At 35.0% G+C, this 17,570-nt stretch overlaps 1 protein-coding gene across 1 annotated transcript in view; it reads left to right on the top strand.

Moving 5' to 3' along the window:
• Nucleotides 1-5,286: 5,286 nt before the first annotated feature.
• CYYR1 (cysteine and tyrosine rich 1) overlaps nt 5,287-17,570 on the top strand; it is a 103,556-nt gene continuing 91,272 nt past the window's right edge. Inside the window, exons 1-2 of the mRNA XM_063077064.1 lie at nt 5,287-5,625; nt 10,599-10,701. Of these exons, the coding sequence (XP_062933134.1) occupies nt 5,553-5,625; nt 10,599-10,701 (176 nt within the window). The 5' untranslated portion in view covers nt 5,287-5,552. The remainder of the gene's footprint in view (nt 5,626-10,598; nt 10,702-17,570) is intronic.

Below are 17,570 nucleotides of genomic sequence, written 5' to 3'. Positions count from 1 at the left end.
TTGGTGAATAATAAGCATTCAATATTCTTTCTACACCATGAATGCTACACTTATATCCTCTCCCTTTTTCTTTATTGCTCTTGTTTTCTTCTGGGTTTTTTTGCTTGTGTTTATATTAGTACAGTTTTCCATTGTTGAGATCATTTTGCATTTCTTTTTTCCTTTTAACTGTGTATCATAGAGATTTTTCCCATCATTTTAAAGTACTGGATATTAATCTGTAACATGCATGTATCCTAATTTACTTAATTGTTCTATCTCTGCTGGATATATATTTTAAAATTATAATATTTTTCATATTTTAAAATTATAATAAACACTTTTCTAAACATCTTAATGGATTCAATTGTTAATAAAATTTAATTTGGGAATAAAATTCTTGAACTGTAGTCTTTGCCTTTCAGTGGTTTAGAAATAGTTTCACTTTATTTTAAATTCCAGGGCTGCAAATGATAAGTTTGATGCTTATCTGATTTTCTTTCTTTTCAAGAAAACTTTTTTATTACATATAAAAATTTATATGATTTTAAATTTGTACTTGTTTAAACCGATCTCTAAGATATGTGTATATACATGTCTCTTTTCAAAAAATCTTTCTTGGAGCTCACACACCATTTTAAATCTGAAAATTGAAATTTTATTATAGCTTAGAATTTAAAAATTTTTTTTTTTGATGTTTGCTTCTTCACTTTTTGTTTCTTCTAAAATTGCTTCTATTCCCACATATTTTCCCATATTAGGTTTCCTCCATGTGTCTTTGTGTTTTCATATTTTTATTCATAGTTTCTATTTCTTTGAATTTAATATATTCTCTATTTGATCTAACAGTCTAAGCTTTTTATTAATGTGACCATTTTACAATTTTTTCTGTGAACTTCAAAATTTCAAATAATTTTTATTTTAATTTCCAGAAACTCTCTTAATCTGTGTTCTTAAGGTTTCTTATTTCATGTACGTTTGTGTATGCAGTCAGCCCTCCATATTTGTGGGTTCTGTATCCACTGATCCAACCAATCAAGGATCAAAAATATTTGGGAAAAAACCAATAAAAAGTATCAATACAACAATAAAAATAATGCAAATTAAAAAACAATATAGTATAACAACTATGTACATAGCATTTACATTATATTAGGTATAAGTAATCTAAAGATGATAAAGCATACAGGAAGATGTGCATAGGTTACATGCAAATATTAGGTAATTATATAAAGGACTTGAGCATAATTTTGGTACCTGTAGGTGTCTGAAACCAATCCCTCACAGATACCAAGAGACGACTGTACATGTATATACATATATACACATTTTTTTCTTTCAATTTTTCCTCAAGTTCTTCCTTTAAACTACCACATTTCCTTAAATGGTGCTGTAGATTGGTTGTCCCTCTGAAGCTTATTGTGACTGTTGGGAGGGTGGGAATCCTATTATGGTAATAGAAAGTTGAGACGTTGAAGAGGTGATTGAATTGTGAGGACCATGCCCTCGTGAATGGATTAATCCATTGATGGTTTACTGGTGGCAGTGGGTGTAGTTCTGAGGGGTTTAAAAGGAGAGCATGTGAGAAGCGTGCTTCTCTCTCTCTCTCTCTCTCTCTCTCTCTCTCTCTCTCTCTCTCTCTCTCCTGCTTTTCTCATAATGTGATACCCTGTGTTGCTGAAGTCATCACCGAAGAAATCCCTCACCAGATGTGTTCCATGGACTTTGGACTTCCCGGCCTCCAAAACTGTAAGCAATGAATTTTGTTTTCTTATAAGTTACCCAGTTTCAGGTATTTCTGTTATAAGCAACAGAAGCAGACTAAAACAAGTGGCTTGACATCTTTCTTTGCCTTTGTATGTCAGTCAAGTTTCCTGAGTGTCTGATTACTTCAAGGTAGAATCTCCAGGGCAATGGTGAACCAGCAGGCAAGCTTGCTTGGCCTATCTGTTAAAACATACACAGAGAAGTCTCTCTGTTCTTAAAAGCAAACTGGGGGAGGTACTGACCAACACTGTGCCTTCCTACCAGCATCAATGGCAACAGCCAGCCTGTTCCACAACAGTGTGCAGCAAGTGGGCAGGAGTCATCTTCTCTTCCATCACCAGCTGGCTGTCCTCATCTCAGGTGTTTGTATAGTCTTGCCCACACAGGTAATCATCTTTTCATTCCAAGGACCCTTGATACCATTCTCCAGCCCTGTGAACACTGGCTTACACCTGTATCTTCTTCTTTTAAGACTTGAAGTTCTTGCATATCTGGGATTTTCTCCAGACTCCAACTATCCTCCAAGTTACTTAGAAATGGGGCTTCCCAGCAGAGTATTGTGATCAGGCAAAGAGAGTGACTGGACCTAGTGATGAAGTTTCTTGAAGAGCATGGATTAAATGTTCAGATTTTAGCCTAAGGATAACAGGAAACCATTGAGTTTTAACTAGGTGAGTGGACATGATTTAATCTGTAGTTTAAGAAGAAATATTCTAGCTTCAGTATGTTGGCAAATATCCCTGGATGCAGGGAAACTGGTTATAATGGAGACTATAAGAGTCTAGATTAGGGCAGAAATACAGGATAAAATTAGAATACATTCAAGTGGTGTTTAGGTATACAGTCAGTAGAACTGGGTGATAGATGGCCTGTTGAGGATGAAAGAGAAAGAGAAGTTGATCAGGTTTCTTTTGGACCAGGTAGATGGTTGAGCCTTCATCAAGGCATAAAACACAGTAGGGAGCTCAGGTTATGTTTATTTTCCAGGTTATCCTCCCATCCTGTTATGCTCTCAGATCAGTGAATTTATAGGGAAAAATTCCTAGAGGAGGACTGACTAAATTAAAGTGCATGTGTATCCTGAATTTTGGTACCTGTGGCCACATTACTTTCATTAAAAGTTAATTTTTTTTCTCAAGTGGTTGGTTTGATACATGAAAAGTGATATCTCAATGCCAATCTGATTTTTACTTTTTTCTTTTCTTTTTGGAAGAAAGAATGACCTTTTTTTTTTTTTAAGTTTCCAAACATCAATTTTTTATTTTTTAAAAATGTTGTTATTGTGGTAAAACATATATAACATAAGAATTTCCATTTTAAGCTTTTTTAAACATATAATTGTGTGGAATTAATTACATTCATAATGCTGTGTAACCACTACCTGTATCTATTTGCAAAACTTTTTCGTCACGGTCAACATAAACTCTGTATCTCTTAAGCAATAACTTCTCATTATTTCCACCCTCCTTCCCCCATTACTGGTAAACTCTAATTTACTTCTCCTGGAATTTTTTTCTTTTTCTTTTTTCTTAATTGACCCATAATAATTGTATATGTTTATGGAGTACAATATACTTGGGTACATTTTTATTATATGCAATGATCATATCAGAGTATTTAGCATATCTATCACCTCAAACATTTGTCACCTCTTTGTGTTGGAAACATTCAACATTCTCTAGACTAGCTACTTGAAGTTATACAGTAATTTTTTGTTCAGCTGTAGTCTATATTGCTACAGAACACTAATCCTTATTCTTCCTATCTTTCTACGATTTTGTATCCATTGACCACCCTCTCTCCATCATCCCTTTTCCCTTACCAGTCTCTAGTAATCCCTACTCTACTCTCTACTTCTATGAGATCAACTTTTTTACCTTCCATGTACAAGTGAGAACATGTAGTATTTTTTTTTCTGTGCCCAGCTTGTTTCACTTAACATAATTTTCTCCAAGCTCCTTTATGTTGCTGCAAGTGGCAGAATTTCATTCGTTTTTAATGGCTGAGTAGCTATATACATATTTTTATGAAGTTCCTGTTAATATTTTTGCTCAGTTTTTTATTGGTTGTTTTTCTTTTTCTAACTGATTTTTTTAAGCTTCTCATTCAGTAAAGGTATTAGGTCTTTCTTTGTCTAACCTACACATTGCACATATCTTTGCCAGTTAAGTGCTTGACCTGTTATATACAGAATGTTTTAATTCTTATGTAGTCAAATTGGCGAATACTTTCTTTTACTGTTTCTGAGTTTTTGGTTGTGCTTAGAAAAGTCTTCCCTGTTCCATAATTATTTGAATGTTATCCTCTCTTTTTTATCTAATATTTTCATAATTACATCTTTCAGTTTAAATACTTAATTAATATGGAATTAATTTTGATGAAAGAAGACAAGGCTCCACAGCAGGCTACTCATGGTCCCAATATAATTCATTGAGTAACTCATCATTTCTTCTGTTACCTTTAAAAGTATTTTTTTAACTGTACATTAAATTGCTACACATATTTATGTCTACTTTTGAGTTTTGTATTCTCTTCCACTGAACCTATCTATTCCAGTGTTAACCTAAACTGTTTTAATTACTGTGATGTTATAATATATTTAACATCTGTTGAGGCTAATCCCATTCATTACTCTCATTTTTAGGAAGACACCCTTATGCTAATTTTCCACATAAACTTTAGAATCAGATTAATTTGAAAAAATTCATGTTGGTGTTATTATTGAGATCAGTTTCGTTCCCAAACTTATAGAATAACTTAGGAAACCTTGTTATCTTTATGATGCTGAATTTTCTTAGTCAAGAGAAGTATCTTGATTTACCTATTCATGTCTTTTTTTCCCTTCATGCATAACATTGAGAACTTTCTGATTTTTATTTACAAGAAAGAAAACATAATTCTTTAGAAAAGAGCTTTATAGTTGGTTCTCTTTGACTTTACACATATACAAGCATTTCATTTGCTAATAATAATTTTGCTTCCAATTTTTACAAATCATTTTTTTCTCTTGTCTGATTGCATAGGCTAATAACTGCAGAAAGTGCAAACAGTAGGAATGACTGTGTGCATTCTTGCTTTGTTTTGTTTTCCCTGACTTTACTGAAAATGCTTCAGGTATTCAAGAATAATAAACATTTTATCAGCTTTCAGAAGAGATAGCTTACACTGTTTCTGTACTTCTCAATTCTCCTGGGTTTTCTTCGCGGTCATTCTTTGTCCAATACCTTCAATCCTGAAAATTCCCTCCATTTGTTTAAAGATAAAAAGCAAAGTTCTTCTTCGTCCATTGCTTAGAAAGGAAAAATGGTAGTAGAGGACAGGACGAAAAAGGAGCTGGCTAAACCACAGCGATAGCTGAAGCCAAGGGTTGGAAAAAGTTCCTTCAGGAGAGGGCTACGCTCCCCAGTCACTCTATGGAAGGAAGAGCAGGAGCGTAGGGAGGAGTCGGGGGCACCCCCGCCCCCTGCCCCGCGTCGGTGCCACCCGCGGAGATGAAATGTGATCCCGGGTGACCGAGGACGCCAGAGCAGCCGTGTCCGGTGCCCGAGCGCCGTGGGCTGAGACAAAGAGCCCTCGCCCCCAGCACAGCCGGTCCCGGGACACGCCCGGCCCGGCTCCCACCGAAGGCTCCCGGGGCAATGGCCAGGTCTCCGCTCGGCCCCGCTCTCGGCAGCGCTGCTCTCTCCATCTGATCGTCTTCCACCCTCCCCATCTCCTCCCGGTTCCGGGCACTCCGTTCGCTCCCAGCCTCTCCCCAGTCTGTCTGTCCGTCTGTCCGTCTGTCCTGGCGCGCAACCTCGGCTTGGATGGACGCGCCGAGGCTGCCCGAGCGTCCAGGGGTCTTGCTTCCGAAGTTGGTCCTGCTCTTTATCTACGCAGGTCAGTGGCAGAGGGCGGCGGGACAGCGGCGGGGGCTCGGGGCTGCGCTGGGGTCACGGCCTGAGCTAACGCGGTTGGGCGGGACGGACCGCGACCTCTGCGGGAGGGCGAAGAGGGGACGGTCCCCTCCAGGCGACAACCGAAACGGCGCGCTGGAATCCGCGTCTCGAGCTTCACGCGGTTTTGTTGTTTTATTCCTTTCCTTTAACTTTTCCTTTTTTGCTTTTCTTTTCCCTTTTCTCTGTCTTGGCAAAGCAAATTGGAAACTGCAACCCCACCTTTAGGGGATTTTACTCTCTGGATGGCGTAAAATGCATCCAGTTGTATCCGAGGCTCAAGAAGATTCAGAGGGGGAGGAGAGAGCTGAGGGGTGGGAGCAAAGCTTTTTTCAAAGCACGTGAAGTTTAGAGGTATTGCTGAAGTTTAAAAATAATCTGGTGACTTTTCTGTTTTACTATAGGCTACCCTCCACCTCCCGCTTTCTGAATATTACGGTCTTCCCTGTTAGAAATAAAAGCTTTATACCTTTGTTTTCGTTCTTTAGAAGATTCACAAGTGTGGTACAGGGCGATTGGATGCGCTGAGTTCAATTATAAGGTTTCTGAGAGACACGAATTCATCCAGAGTCTAATCTGTTTTCGTGAATTTGGGTAAACACTTGTTTACAGGTGAAAGGCATCTTATTTCTCTCCCTCCAATTATTCTTGGTGAGAATTACTGATAATTGATGAAGCAAAGAGTTTTCTTGTTTTGTGATTAATATGGGGCCCTAAATGGCCTTTCGTTAATTATTCAAGTATAAAGTTAATTACACATGTGGTCTTTGTATCTGTTCAAATTCACAGAGCAGCGCGAGCAAAAAGCAAAGGTATTTGTAAAATGTTATGTCTCTCTATTCTTATGACAAAATCACAGGCTTACCCATGACCCTGCAGTACTGAATGTGTGTATAGCACTTAAATTTACTTTTTGATACTCACAAAGATACTGCAACTGAAGTGAAGACATTCTTAAATGTTGTTACCTGAGCATCAAAAGATGCTTGTCAGAAAGGAATCACCATAACTTCTATAGAAATTTTCAATCTGTTTGTTGAAATGCAAATTAGTGGCTGTCTAGAAGTTATCATTTTAAACATATTTTATGATAGGTAAAATGCTGACTTTCTAATACAGATATTCATAAAAGTAGGACAAGTTCCTCCTATTTAATAAGGACAATCCATATTCTAATCTGTTCATAACATTTATTTATTTTACTTAAATATAAAAATTTGAGGGACTAACAGAATCAATTGCATTAATATTAGTTTTATAAAAAATTTTCTCTATTGGTTATTTTGAAGCAATGATGATCTTTCCATGTATCTACTTATTAAAAAGCAAACAAAAGTAAGAAAAGAGCAAAAACCAAATATAACTTTGTTTAATGCTCTCCCTTGCCCTTACTCGGCCACTCCATTGAACCAGAAATTTTCTTCTTTTGTCTGTTTTATTCCCTGTGGTGAACTGAACCCTATTCCTTTGCACTCCCTTCTTCCAGTTCCCCCATGACTAGGTGCCCAACCCCCAGGGCTCAGGAAACCAGAAAAGCTGGCCAGCAACAAGGTTGTTTAGTTTAGAAAGTTTCACTCCATTCATTGCTCTCCTATCCCTCCCTAGTAAGCTATGAAGTAATTGCAAGCCAGTACTAGGTTGACTTATTGTCTTTGATAATAAATGTTTAGCTAATAAATTTTTTGGTGCTAATTCCTGGACTTATTATTTCAGAGGCATTTTTATGCTCGCCATATGCATTCACCTAACATTTATTGAGTGAGATATATTGAGTGATATAGAACAGAGGTCACGCTTTGAGTCTTCTCCGGAAGGTAAGGTGTGCCCATAAATTAACGTATGAAAGGCTGTGTCATAGGAGAGGTATGATCATGTGCTATTTGTATTCAAAAGAGGGGACCTTATTGCTGATTTAGGAGTGTAAGCTCCATGTGGATGATGTCTATTTTCCTCAGCAAAATATCCTCAAAGATTAATAAAACTCTGGCCCATAAGAGGAGCTCAATAAATATTTGCTCAGGAAAATTGAATTGAGGAAGACTTGCAGGAACTATTTCTTTGAAGTATAGGGGAGGCTTGGACAAAAGGAAGTGGAGTGAACAGGTATAGTGTAAACAAAGGCCAACATTATGAGATGAGTATATGCAACTACAGATTATACCTTTTGGTTAGAAGTGAGGGCTGAGGTTAGATGCCAGAGCACCACAGAAATAAAAATAGTTCAGATACCCTGTTAAATGAATTGCCAATTTCATAGGACAAAGACCTAGGTAGATGCCCTGTCTATAACCTGAATTATTTTACCCAAAGAAAATGCATTAAATTTACATACCATTTGGTTAAACAAATAAGAGCAAGGTTTCTGTACTCGAGCCATTGTGTTTTACTGTGGAGTCACTTTTGGAAAGAGACCCAGTGAAGTGTTTATATTATTGTCCAACTCCCACTGCAGGCTACAAAGACAGGATTTGGTCAAGGTTTTTACCTTCTGGGCCTCAGCCAGTGACTTCTGTCCCCTCCCTTTCCTTCCTCTCTTATCCTTAGCTCTAGCTTGCAAGAGCCATTTCTAAGCAAGTGCTTCAAGCCAGATATTATTTTCCTGTACTGCACATTCCTTAAAGGAGGGGGAGGAAGTGGGGGGAGTTGGGGAAATGTCTTCCAGATCTTGCCTTTCATTAAAAAGCCATTGAAGAAAGTTTGAACTGGATAATTTTCAGGGATATTAACTTGGATATTAGAAGTAGTATTAGTTATCTTTTGAGGACAACTGGAACGTTCCATTCTTTCACAAGTGAGATGTTCCTCTATGGTTCAAATGTTGATCTTCATAGAATTATTCTCAAATAAGCTGGAGAAAGCAACTAGTACAACAAATTGAGCTTTGAGGTGTAGTCAAAATCTCAGTATGGAAATGTGATTGTGAACATATTTGCTGTACTGTTAAATCTGCCCTTTTTGGTAGCATAATTCCGGGAAGTAGAAAAGAGCACTGGAAAATGCCATAAAACATGATGAACGCTGTGTGACATGATCCAGGTATTTGTTACAGGTATAATCCAGCTTCTTGGCTACAAGATTTTGGGCTTGGTTTCCTGTAACATTGGCTCAAAATATTTTGATAACACCATGTCCTTATAATAGTAGTAATTGGAGTACAATGGTAGTAATTGAATCTTAGATATTCATGGAGGGTTTAATAAGATGTCACTGTCCTGGGCATCGTTCAAAAGGAACCTATGAAATTATTTATACATTGGTTGTCTTCTCTGACAGAATACGGGGACATTAGTTCTTTCACCATCTGAATGGCTTTTAAGAATGTGAAACAAAACATTACTGCTAAGACCAGTCTAAATATTTGAATAAATTAAACAGCACTAATAATGAGAGCTATGGAAAACTTTTTCATTGAGAAAACTATAAAATAAGTAGCCTTAAAAAGTATGACATGCTCTGCAAAAAAGCATATGATGTCAATATACTAGCTTCCTCTTTGGATTTAAGTCATTAGATTGTGTTTCTGTCTTAAAAATTTAAAAGTGAATTTAACTAGAGTTATTCAGTCTTACAAAGGTAATTATTTTTCCCTCTCACTTCTTACCACAGTCCAGAGGAAAACCTCGAGATTGGTGATTATCACTCTATTATGTGGAAATAAAATTGAGGGGGAAAAAATGTGAACTTTTTCACTAGTTCCACAAAAGCCATGAAGGCAGTGAACTTTGCTACCTTTGCTACCATGTCTCTTTGTAAAGAATCATCTTGGCAAGAGGGTGACTTAAAAGCACTGTAAATTTTCTTTTCTAGATATATCAATTACATGGACATCTAGACATAAATATGACATTTGTACTTCTAGTTATAACTTTGATAGAAAAGCAAAAATTTTATGTAATTTATATAATAGTTGATATTACTTTCAGGAACTGAGTTGGCAATAACTCAATTTTGTGCTTCTTGAGCATACAACTTAAATTATCAGATTGAACTTAATGTTTTTCTAGTTATATGTCTGAAACTCACATATCCATCATAATTTATACTACTGTATAAATCAATGATAACCTTAACTTGTTAAACATAAATCATTTAGGCAGAATAAAGAATTTTGAAAAGATAGGGTAATTTTCATTGAACATTTTGGATATAATTTTCTTTACTGAAAAAATATACCAAAAAAAATAGTAATCTGGTTTGGTTTGCTCCAACATATCCTTTTAATTAGAAAGTACCTTTGCCCTCTTCACATAGTGCTACTTTATAGCTTATTGATTCTTTAATCAGACATTAAACTCTTATTCACAAATTAATTATCTACAGGAACTACTTCTGTAACTAACTCATTATCTTCCAACTCAAATGGGTTAACAGGATGTAGACTTATTTATGTTACCATATGTATGCATACTGTAATTATGAAGGTAAAAAATGGTATAAAAAGAAAAGTGTATAATGCATTGTCATGGAAAATGCACATTATTTTAAAATTATCCCTGTTTGATATTATCCATGTCAGTAACCCTTTCTATTAATTGGGGTTAATTGAGAATATAATACCTTAAAGTCAGAACACTTTTAATTTAAAAATTATCACAGGAACTCTACTGACAAATTGAATGATGCTTAGTTGAATCATTCATTCATTCCTCCCTTCATCATCTCATTCAACCAATGCAGACTACCAACTGAGGTGCCTGGTGCAGGAGACTCAAGAATGGTCTTTGCTTTTATCAGCTTAGAGTCTAATGGGGAAGACAGGCCAGTTTAGACCCTTACATACGTTTTCGAATTCTGAGTACAAAACAAGATCTAGATATACTAAAGAAACATGATCAATTAAGATATGAAATAGAATAATTTTTCATGAAGCCGTGATTTCACGACTGTAATTGCTCTTTTGTGGCTTTTATTTTGTAGATGATTGTCTTGCTCAGTGTGGCAAAGACTGCAGATCTTATTGCTGCGATGGAAACACGCCCTACTGTTGCTCCTACTATGCCTATATTGGGAATATTCTCTCGTAAGTATTGGTCAAATTTGGCAATATTTCCCTTGTCCATTTATGCTTTCAAAAAATACTAAGGGATGTGGGCAAGAGACTTTAAGATTGGTACTTGACATAAAATCTTTACTGGAGACATTAAATACTCATCACATCACTCTCTAGTGTGTTATATTATTTGACAAAATATGCAAATTAATATACAAAATAAATTGCCTTTATTAGTGAAAAAGTATTCTTGTATTGCTTAATTTTGTGTACTAAAATAATGTTTTAAGTAGACCATACTCATATTATTGATAATTTTTTAATGTTGTTAATGATATGTTTTTGTTTGCTTTGTTGAAAGATTTGTGAGTAAAAATTTATTTAAGTATGACCAGTTTATTTTGCCATCTACGTATTAATTTGTCTGACGCATCTGGTAGATGTCAGGGCAAAGAGAGGCTATGAATAAAGAACAGTCGAGATATGAAATGTCAGTTCTCTACATAACACATATAAAGCAACTTCAGGAAACACATTTAGAGTCCAAGAAAAGCGAGGCATGAATAATGTAAAGTGATAAATAACAGAACACACACACACACACAGAGAGAGAGAGAAATGTATACACCTAGAATGTGTTAAGCATTTCTCTGTAACAAATTAAGAATTTATTTTAGAGCTGCTTCTGGGCAAAGGGAAATGTGGAAGCAGGACCTGCCTTCTGGGTTGTATGTCTGGAAAATAGTGCTTGTCAGTTCCTCCAGAGAGGAACACACTGTTGAGGAAAAATAAAAGGTAGAGAATTAGGAACATAAGAATTTCTTGAGTCAAAATCCCCCAGGACGTTCAGAGAGTGGCAGCAGTCTAGCCTCTGTCCTCTTCTGTTTTTGTTCTTCAAGTGACTATCAGGATGATTTGAGAAATGTTCTGTTCCCAAACAGTTCTGCTTAACTCGTGCCCTATGAAGGCTCAAGTGGAAACAGGAAATATTAAGCTCTAAGTCATACGTGCCTGGCTATTTTAGGGACATGTGTCCATTGAGACGGCTTATAACACATCCTCCATTTCATGAGAATAGAAAACCTGGCACCACATAAACTTTCTAGAATTAGTGTTGGGGCTGATATTAGAAATCATGTCTCTCTGAATATAGCCCCAAAAATCATACTTCGAGATGCTCTAGAAGACTATTATAGCTATTAAAGAAATGTCAGGCTGTGATAAAATAATGATGTATGTAGTCTAAGCATTCTTTGAAATACAAACAACCTAAATAAAATGTTTAAATTTTTCCTCATGAATGATTTGTTGGAAAAGAGATTAAGCTCACTTCCTACATTAGAAAACTACCAGAATGATTTTTTACTGGAATGTATCAGCTCAAATATAAACATATAATGATGCTTACAGTTGTATATCACTTGACAGTATTTAAGGTCATTTAAAATACATTATTAATAAATATGAATTTTAACAGCCAGATGCTGCTGTTCCAGGTAGATGTGTGAGGGATCCAGCAGGTGGAATGGGTTTGGGGAACATGAGGTCAAAGTGATTCCTTGATTCTTTGGTCCTTCTGCTCCTGGCCCATTTCTCTGACCACTAACTACATTATGGGGTAAATTGTGCTCCTATATCTCACCTCATAGCTACTTCTACCCTGGTATATTTATAGAGAACACATAATTACTAATTATTCAGGATATTTTTAAAAATTAAATTTATAGATATGCTTTATATGATTTACATTTGCAATGAAGTTCACATTTGTATGGTATATATTCTAGATCTTTAACTAATTTCACCATTGGTTAAACTAAAGAATTAGTTGGGTTAAACTAAAGAATTAGTTGAGTTAATACATTTATCTGGTTTATTAGGACCATGTGCCTGTTATGTTTTTTTTTTTTTTTTAAAAAGAATTGTGTTTTGGAAGAGCAAATAAATACAGATGGTATTATATTTCAGGCAGTAAAACTGAACTTTCTGTTCAAAATAGAAATAGAAACTACTGAGTAAATCCCTTGCTAAACAATTCTTAGGAAAAAAAAAAAAACTTTAAAGTGTTTCCCCCCCTGGATAAAGAAGAGTACATTTTCAGGATTTCCAGTTATTGTTTAACAGTTGAAAAGAGTTCTTAACTCCACCCCAAAACTTTTTTTGTTTTTTTTTTTAAGTTGAAGAAAAAATCAGTTCCAAGAATACTTACAGGAGTTCTTTCATGTACATGTTTTCAAATATTGTTGTTTGGAACTCCTTAATGTATGCTCCCTCTCTTTTAAGTATCCAGGATATTCTGAGTAAAATCATTTTAATTGTCTTAACAGAAAGTTCAATCTTTGTGGTTATCAGAAGAGTAGTTAGGAAGAAAGCAATAAACACAATCATAACTACAATTTGCTTATAATTTGGTTTATATTTTTGTTTGTTTTCAAAACAAAAATGTTAGCTCTGTTTAAAATGAGCTAAAAAGAGTACAAAATTTAATTCGGGTCATTCTAAACTGTTCATAAATTGGTAAGGTTAGGTCCACTTAACCTTTCTTGAAGTTGAGGCCTCCTGCTACTCACCATTAAAATAATCAGAGTTGAGGAGAGATGTTTTGCCCTTAATTCTGTTTACTATAACGCCCTTGCTGTTTTTCAAACTAACTGTTCAGATTCATTTTTAAAGAAATCACAGGAGCTAACTTTAAATTTATCTTTTAGTTGAAAAGTCTTATTTTGCTCAGTCTCCCCACCTTTCTAGATGTTTTCTATTCTAAATTAGAGTTAATTTTGGCAAATAAATTAAAACTCCTCCCATTTTAAAAATTTTAGTTAGGAATTTTAAGACTTATTTCTGTCTCATGAAAAACTTAAAACATAGCACATCCGCTTTTGGTCATTATGGTCACAGATACTGACTTTATTATAGGAGAATCATAGTGCTGTCTTCTAAAATTTAAGAATAATTTTCACAGTAGTCAGCAGGTACAGTTCAATCAGTCAGTTATTTATAAGTGCACGTTGAGTGCCTGTTACCATGGCAGAGCTGGACTAGGTCCTGGGATCCAAAATGAATAAATGATGTACCCTGACTTCCAAGAACTCAAAACCTACTAAGAGAAGAGAGTGTAGACAAATTATTTTAATTCAATGAGCTAATCTATGAAGTATTATTGGAGGACCAGAAAGAGAAAACAACTAAGTTGTGTGTGTGTGTGTGTGTGTGTGTGTGTGTGTGTGTGTGTGTGTGTGTGTGTGTGTGTGTTTAGAATGAGAGGTTTTGGGAAAACCTCATAAACGTGGGATTTGATCAGTTTTGAAGGAAGAGTAGATATTTAAGTATGTGGACAATGAAGAAAGGGAAATGCATTCCAGAGACTCTCGCATACAAAGAAGAACATATAAGAAAGGAAATGATCAGTTTGGGAAAACCCATGTTGTTCAGTGTAGCTAGAGGGAGAATGTTAAACTTTGAATATAATGTAGGAATAAGCAGATAAGACAAAATATAGGTCCTTACCAACATACTTTTATTGGCCATTCCTACCAAAACTAAAACGAAATAACTCAGTACTTTTCTGGATATAAATATAAACAAAATACTTGGTTTTATATAGAAAAGACAAATTCTTTGACACCACCAAGACAATGGACAAAGGTGGAACAGCTCCAAATAAAGGTTGTTTTTATTTATTCCACACACAAAAGATTTGGAATGCACACCTTAGGATGTTACACTATTTGGAGCTATTTATGATAGAACATGTAACCTTGTAATTATTTCCCCGTTTAAGAAAGTTTTGGCCATCAGGACAACTACTTGAAGATTAGAAGTGTCAGAATGTTTAAAAATAAGGATTAGGTCACTTAGAGAAATAAACAATTTCCCACCAGATTGATTTTCAGACATTTCATTCAGCAACTCTTCTCCATGGAAGATAAATATTCTGTGATGAATATGGAAAAAGATATTTAAATTTTTGCTGCTGATGGAATTTAATTTACATTCCTTACAGAATGGATCCAGTTTAAAGATCTGATTTGTATTGCACTCTTTAGAATTGATAGAACTCAAGGAAATAGAGGGAGCAGTTGAGTAGGCTAATTATTTAACGCAACAAACTAAAAACAGGACTTTACTAAAAAGGAAGGTACTCTGCTATGTGAGTAAGAGAATAATTAAACATATAAGTTGAGTATGAACCATTGACTAGTTTGGACAGAGTTAGCCAGATGACAAGATATAGTATTTAATACTCTAACTCAAAAATAGATCTTTGCTTTTTCAGTTTGCCATTGTAAAATGCTGATCTTTCTAAGAATTCTTCAGAGCACCATCTGGCCAATATAAAATCCCCACAGGAAAAAAATCAAGAGGAAGAACTAATAATGGAGATCCTGGTGGGATTAAGTTTCTTTTCTTCTCAATGAAATTTAAAAGATATATTACCCACAGTTTTGTAAAGACAGTTAATAAATATCACAGTGGTGATTTTAGAGCCGGGCTATGCATGAAAGCAAAACTGAGTTAGAAGATAAAGATTTCATTTTTTCAAAAGGCATTTGAGGTCCTATGATCATTAAGTATCTGAGTGTTCTGAATTAAACCTGTGAGGCTATTCAAACCCTGACAGAAACATATTGCATTTTAAAAGGCCTTTGGCATTGGTAAAAACATCATTTAAGTTCATTTAACTTTAAAAATCTTAGTACTTACATATGAAAAAACACCTCTGAATAGTACATACTGAGCAAGTCAAAGTTCATAGGAGTTTTATTTTTGTTGTAATAATGACACAAAGATAAGTAATATAATGCTAAAATAAATATAAACTCGATTTATTAAATATAAATCTGACTGAGAAGAGTTTTAGATATCTGCATATGTATATTTGCTCTTAAAAAGAAAGTCAGTGTTTCTCGGAAGACATGTATTTACATTTTATGGGTTATTTTATTCAGAACAAATACAAATGTGTAAGTAAAACTTTTCTCAGTCAAATTTCTATTCTATTCTAATTGCCTTTGTAAATTAAGCCTAATTGTCAGAAACATAATTTGTTTTTAGGAAGGAATAAATGAAGTTTTTAGAGCATATTCCCAATAATTTATTTCTACAACTATGTGCAGAGATATTCAATGATTACGCCAGGTGCTGGGGGATATAGCCACAAACTAAACATGATTCTGGCCCTTGAGTTGTTTGGAAGTTACTGGAGATAGTTTAAACTGCTGTGGAATGCACAAAATGCAGTGCAATCAGGGAGAAGCAGCTTTTACTCCAACTTTAGGGTGCTGGGAAGGCTTCTTGAAGATGAGTAATTTTAAGATCAATCCCAAAAAGAAAAGCAATTGATAAAATTTATTACTCAGAGTTAAAACACTTAGCAAACTAGGAATATAGAGAACCTTTTTTTAACCTAATAAATATCTTACAAAACAAACCAAAAAAAAAACAAAACCACTGTATGCAATGGTATGATGTTATAACCCTTCCCTTTAAAGGCAACAAGAAGATAAGCTCGTGTCTGTCACTACTTCTGTTCAGCATTGTTCTGCTTGTACTGGAAGTCCTGGCCAGTGCAATCAAGACAAATAAATAAGGGGTAATAAGAATTGAAAAGGAAGAAACTCAATTGCTATTATTTATAAATGATATGATTGTCAATACTCCTTAGACTATAAAAACTAATGGAGTTCACCAAGATGGCAGGATATAAGGTCACTGTACAAAAATTAGTTTATTCATATGTACCAGCAACACTCAGATCAGAAAATGCAAGAAGTATGTCTGTAAATAAATCTCAATACAACATTAAAAACTGTAAGATACCTAGTAAGAAATCCAATAATAATATATGCATGGCATCTTTGGACTAATGTAAATACATAAAAATCTCAAGTGATGAAAGAGAGACCTAAGGAAATTGAGATATATTCAGTTGTGAATGGGAATGTTGTAAGGATGTCAATATTGGGATATGTCAATTCTTCTTGAACTATCTGTAAATTCAGTGTGCTTCCAGTCAAAATCCACAGGACCGTTTTTGGTTGAATTTGACACACTGGGCCTAAAGTTTATGTGGGACAGTAGAGGACTTGAAAAGAGGAGACAAGAAAAAGAGCAAGGTGAGAAAACATGCCTTACAGACATCAAGATTTATTATGAAGTTATGGAAAATAAATTCTGTGATACAGGTTCACAGATAAATCGAAAGAATATAGAGCTTAGAAACTGACTCATGTACATATGGGAACCTGATAGATAACAGAAATGGCATTACAAACCAGTGGAGGTGGAGAGATTACTTAATAAATAATGCTAAAACAATTAGCTATTCATATGGATAGAAATTAAACTAGATCAATCCATCACTCCACATCCAAAAATCCACTCCTATCAGACTAAATATTTACAACTGATAAAAGGGGGTGGAGAATGGCATTATGGTATCAGGATAGGAAAGATTTCTAAACTGAAAGAAAAAGCCTAAACAGTAAAAGAAGAGATATACTAAAAGCCACTCAACTGTACACTTTAAAATAGTCAGTTTCATGGTATGTAAATTACATCTGAATGTTTAAAAATCTTTTAAATACATAGGGCAATAAAATTCCTAAATAAAAATGTAAGGCAAATCCCCCACTCGGAGAAAATACTTGCAATTCATATGATTCACAAAAGCTTAGTATCTAGAATGCCTCCGTATGAAAACAGGCAATGTGTGTGCACAAAGAAAGTGATGGTGCAGAAAATGGGAAGGGCCATGAACATATGGAAGGTGCTCCACCTGGCTAACTAAAGCAAGGAAAATCAATTTAAAGCAATGAATACCATCTCACACCCATCGAACTCACCACACTCCCTGTCTGATAGTACCAAGCAATGTGGACAAGATAAAAAGGTCTTTA

Source organism: Cynocephalus volans, chromosome 1 (assembly GCF_027409185.1).
Source record: "Cynocephalus volans isolate mCynVol1 chromosome 1, mCynVol1.pri, whole genome shotgun sequence".
NCBI lineage: Eukaryota > Metazoa > Chordata > Mammalia > Dermoptera > Cynocephalidae > Cynocephalus > Cynocephalus volans.
This window is presented reverse-complemented; position numbering and strand designations above follow the sequence as displayed.